General features: G+C 39.0%; 1 protein-coding gene across 2 annotated transcripts in view; it reads right to left on the bottom strand.

Annotated features, from left to right (window-relative positions):
• The window catches only part of LOC122086434 (probable transcriptional regulator SLK2), a 23,368-nt gene extending 21,259 nt beyond the window's left edge, over positions 1-2,109 (bottom strand). The window contains exons 1-2 of one of the 2 annotated variants that reach the window (XM_042655234.1): positions 1,956-2,109; positions 193-1,367 (exon numbers count right to left, since the gene is read on the bottom strand). In XM_042655234.1, the coding sequence (XP_042511168.1) occupies positions 193-939 (747 nt within the window). In that variant the 5' untranslated portion in view covers positions 940-1,367; positions 1,956-2,109. Of the gene's footprint in view, positions 1-192; positions 1,368-1,713; positions 1,856-1,955 lie in introns of those variants that run through there. The other variant, XM_042655235.1, reaches the window with a different exon arrangement.
• Between the last annotated feature and the right edge of the window lie 3,454 nt (positions 2,110-5,563).

Raw genomic sequence — 5,563 nt, 5'->3', positions numbered from 1 at the left:
GGGGGGGAAGAAAGTGAGGCACAACAGGGTTAGGACTTCCCGTATAAAACAATGGCAGAATGGCTTAGAATGGAAAAATATCTCATAAAAATATTGAGACAGGAAAAAAGCAACATAAAACCAAAGCGAGCGTCACAGTTACTTAAACGTAAGTATATGAAACAATCTTGGGCAACAAAACTATTAACTCACAGGTGGGCGATGACGATGATGATATATGTACTGCATTAGCCTACGAGCACATATGCCACTCTCATAAGACCGTTTCACGGCAGATACAGACTGCAAGCCCTGTTGTTGAAGATGGTGTCTTAGCTGTAGCTGTTGCTGTTGCTGTTGCTGCTGCTGTTGCAAGTGGGCTCGCTGCATCTGTGGCAGAGACAGCATAATTTGCTGCTGTTGCTGCTGCTGCCGTAGTCTCTGCTGCTGAATCATAGCTTGTAATTGTGGATTGTGACCCTGTAACTGCATCGAATCTGGTCTCTGCAGTAACTGTTGAAAAACCTGCTGCTGCATGATATTTTCTTGCCTAATATCAAGCCTGGGTTTCTTATGCATCTGGGATAAATTATTTGGCTCCTGGATTAAGGGGCCACTAGGAACAGAAACTGGACTCGTTTGAGCTGCAGGTTGGGATGTAGCAGAGGAAGCCCTTTTCTGCTGCTGCCTCTGCTGTACTTGTTGTGAAACCTGCTCTTGATGAGAGCTCTGTTGAACCATAGAGGACCCATCAATAACAGAAGAGCCTGAAATGCTTATGTTGTTAGAGGAGAATGACATTGGTGATGCAGGTAGGCGCAAGTAAGACTCTGTGTTTATGCTTGCACTTCTCTGCAAATGAGGACCGCCCGAAAGTGCAGAGTTGGCGTCTGTGACCAATGAACTGGCCCCAACACTTGGACCGGAGTTTGCTGCACTGTTTAAGACAGTCCGATTCATGTCCCCAGAGACAGGACCCAAATTCGAAAACCCTCCTGAAATTGAATTTGCCGAGTTCCCCAAAGTCGGATTCAAGCGTGAGTTCAATGGGACTTGAGATTGCCCATCACCTTGGAAGAATATGCCAGAGCTCGAGGATGACTGCGCTGGGCCTCCAGCCACCCTGGAAGGTGCCACAGGGGGCACCCCAGACTGGTGGCTGGAATCCAAGTAACTTTCCAGAGCCAGCCCTAAAAGCCCTCTCTCATAATTAGCTAATGAACCCCCCTAAAGAAACACTAGTAAGGCCACCTTAATCCAACACAAGCCACAGAATAACTCTTCTGACCAGAAACGCGGACAGATCCTCTATTCCTTTATCGCCGATACGGTACCACCAGAGGTAGAGAATGAATCTATGAGCTCGAGTCCAAAATCGTTACAGAGGTCTGATCGGTTTTCAAATTCACATGAACAAGGGAAACAAAAGGAACTCTCATGTTAAGCGCTCGCAATGCAAATCAAAACCCTAACCACTCCCACAAGAAACCCTAATTTTTCTACTTAAGACAACTTCAAACAAGAAGGTGAAGAATACAAAGAAAGATAGGTTAAAAGTTAGTACCCAGAATTACTCTACTTAAAGAAATTATGAGATATCTCATATTCAATTGTTCAAAAAAATACAGAAGGTCTGACCATCCCACTGCTTAAAGCTCACTTTCACCAAATAAATTCAAAATTCCGCAAGAAACCAAACTCAGTGACCATAAAACAACAACTACGAGAGCAAACCTGAAACTTTAGAAATTTTAGTCCAAATCGAACTAAAGAACCATCAACCTATCTCAGTTCGATCCCACAAAACAAGAAGCTAGAAGAAGGTCAAAGTGAAAAAGAAGACGGCAAATTTTAAAGAGACTGTCGAAGAGAGTGTCTTAAAGCAACTTCAAAATTCAAATATAGTAAAAATAGAGATCAAAATTACAGAAGGGAAAGAAGAAAATAGAGTGAGAACGAAATAAAATAATACTGACCATAAAGAAGCTAGAATCGAGCTGGACAAAACGAAGCACTCGTCTCGCTTTCTCCGGAATCCCCCGTCGCCACAGATTCGGACGGTGCATTTTATATACTTCCGGGGAATTGCAGCGAGTGACTGGCTGAACCGGTTGACAACCCCACCCGAACCAGTTTCGGGTTAGACTCTAATGACGAAAGAACACGTGTCAATCATCCGCGTATTGCTCGTATTACGTTGCAAAGATCTAGCGGTGGAGTGGAGTTTGTATCTAAGTCCTCGAAAACTATTCTCGTGAGGTGTCTGATATATAGTTAGAATCCACTCAATTGAAAATATACCATAAGAAAAAGTGAGATTGAGTGGATTTTATGTGTGAATCAAATATCATACGAGAGTCACTTTCTTACAAAGACCTGATTCGGACTCAAAGGATAACTGATTGACCATGTCGCTTAAACATGTGGGTGCCTTATTGATCTGTTTTCACTTAAAAAGATGTAAATACTATGAGGGACAAAGTTTTTGTTCGCGAGAGGCCCTGCACCACAGACATGGGGGCGTGCGATGATCACCATGTGTGCAATGCGGTCGTGCATAGCCTTTTCATATTAGGATTATGAATGATAAGAACATCTAAATTTGTCATCTATGACAGGAAGATGATGAGAAAAACCCTCGCATGGATAAGGAGATGTAAAAAGTTTAAATGTAGGGGAGTATCTGGAAAATATATCACATACACCCCAAAAAGTAGAGATGCCTCTCATGACCTCCCATGCAACAAGTGATTGGATTTACATTGAGATTCTCTCTTTCCGGGCAAAATGTAAGCTCATATTAAACAAAAAGGTCTCCCACCCTCTTATAGGTATGGTTTCTCTACCCATTATAAATATAATTAATCCTCCACAAATAAATGTGATAATCAAAACTAATTATCTCTAATTACTTCAGGTCTCTTTGGCATACCCTAGTTAATATTTATGTTTATTGATAATTTATGAATAATCAATTAAGATAATAGAATATGGGCTATGAATGATTTCTCGTTTGGTTACTACTATAATGTATAGATTCTATAATGAATAACATATAATATATTATTTTATTCATGATATAGCATATATTATGAATAACACAATAAATTAAAGCCTTATTTTTATTATATATATCACATTAAGGGTTTTGTTATTATGTTATTCATAATATATGATGTTATTCATATGTATATATATATATATATATATATATTACATATTGTAAAGTATATATTGTTCATAAATTTTTATATTGTAATATATCTAGTATAAAATATAGAACATTGTAGAATATTAATGATTGGATATTAGACATCATATTATAATATAATGTGTGGTTATATTAGGAAGAAATTTACCACAAATATTAGACTATCTAGGGGTGTCAATTGGTCAGGTTGAGCTGGTCTTGGTCGGGCTTGGTTAGCCTGCACCCTTGCACTGTGACCTGTCTTATTAAATAGTGAGTCGGTCTCGTGTAGGGTTGGGTCAATTTTCGGGCTTTTACTAGGCTAATTGGTCATCAAATGGGTTAATGCACCAATAAAACCTTAAATGGATTTTAAACTCTTTATTTGTCTAAGATTTAAGAAACTTTAATATATTTTATTAAATTATCAACAATTCATAAAAGACTTTACACTTGATTACATTCAATAATTGATAAAAATATTAATATATGTCATATTCTACCAATATACATATAAACGGTTTAGCTTGTAAACAGGCCAAGTCGGTCAGGCATCCGTTGGGCTTGCCCTTGCATCGTGTACTACTTGTTTATAAATGAACCGGTCTTTAAACGATCAAGCCAACCATTTTGATCGGGTAGAACTTAAGATTGACACCCGTTAGACTATCAAAGTGCATTAAGAAAAGTTATTTTCTCAATAGGGGCATATAAAGCACCGGGAGCAGATGGCTTTCGAGCCTGCTTCTACCATAAGCTATGAGGATTAGTGGAAAATGATGTTCATAAATTCGTTACATTTATCTTTAACAACTGCTCACTCCCATTTGAGACCTATCATACACTCATTTGCCTCATCCCCAAAAAATGAGGATGCTTCTCTCTCCTCACTCTCCCTCTTCCTCTCTCTCCTCCCACCGAACCAAATGAAATGGGGTGGGAAGTTACAGTAAATTTTCCTCATTTTTTTCATTCCAGTTTTTCACCCCACCAGTATGTGGGACCCATGTGTCATACAATCCCACCCCCAACTCCGCTCTAAACAAACGGGTTTTTAAGGATCGGGAACATTTGGGATAGATTTCGAGTCTTGATCAATCTGATATCAAAGAGCTTTTTTTTTTATACAAGGGTAAATCCTTTGATCAAGTTCGATCCCAAAAGATTTTATAAGATCGGGACTAGTATTAGTTGAGACTTGAGACCATCCCACATCACTTCTCCAATATGTTTCTACATATTTTCTATGTGGAGGAGAAAAGAGACAGACACAATGCTAGCACATTTCAGCTTTCCCACCTTTTCAGAATAGGAGAGACTGACTTACCTTAATAGTTAAGATGGGCTAAGGTTAGCCCCAAACAGGCACGAAACATTAGGAAGCAAAATCTTCCCCTTTGGACAAAGATTATGAAAACGATGATCGCGAATTGAATGTCAGTGGTGAATCCAGTGCATAGCGCATTGGTTGCAGTCTTTGCTGGTAGAGCAGGTGTCAAGTTTGTGGTCTAGGGATCAACTCCTATGACACGCATTCTTCCCCCCCCCCTTCGTATCATCCTCCTTCCCTCTGGCCTCTTGTGTGTGAGTAAAGTCCTCTTAAACAACTCTATAGGATGTAAATAACAAAAAAAAAAAAAAAAAAAGAATTGAATGTCAGCGTTGATTTTGATTCGAGCAGACAGATTTAATCGAAATAGAATAGCGATCTGATTCCAATTTTTGAAAAGTTACCTCCAAGTCGGCCGTAATAAGAAAATACCCTTCTTCAAAGTCCTCCACTCTATCTTCTTCCCTGTTTCTTCAAACGTCTTCTTTACCGTTGGTCATAAATTAATCGTAATTCCTGGCTGTGTGAAGGACATTTATGGAAAGGAAAGTTAGTAAGATCCACCGTAGGTGAGTACTGACTTGGCGTTTAGCCAAAAAAAAATAATAATAATAATGACTTGACTGTTTACCAGTTCACCCCATCAAATCACATGATAAAAAAAGAAAGGGTGGGTGAGTGGGTGGAAAAGATTAGGGTTATTTATGAAAATATAAGCTGTTAACGTGTATGTGTCAAGCCCTGGGGAAACCAAGTTGGGCCTGGATTTAAAATATCCGGTCCAACCTGGCCCTATTACACAATGCATCCATAGAATATAGGATCCTCTGACCACCCATAAACCCAAGTTTAGGATTCTCGAAAACTGAAAACATGAGAAATCTTTGGAAAGAAGGGACTGCAATAAGTAGAGCACACTTAGGATGGACTTCTTCACTTGGTTCTAACTAATGCCTATGCTTGTGGTGAACTAAATAAGATAATTACTCAACGATCACTCCCTAGAACTCTGGCCGAAGCTCTATTTGATAGTGTTTTCTTTTAATTTATTAAACATGTTTATG

This window comes from Macadamia integrifolia, chromosome 8, assembly GCF_013358625.1.
Source record: "Macadamia integrifolia cultivar HAES 741 chromosome 8, SCU_Mint_v3, whole genome shotgun sequence".
Lineage (NCBI taxonomy): Eukaryota > Viridiplantae > Streptophyta > Magnoliopsida > Proteales > Proteaceae > Macadamia > Macadamia integrifolia.
This window is presented reverse-complemented; position numbering and strand designations above follow the sequence as displayed.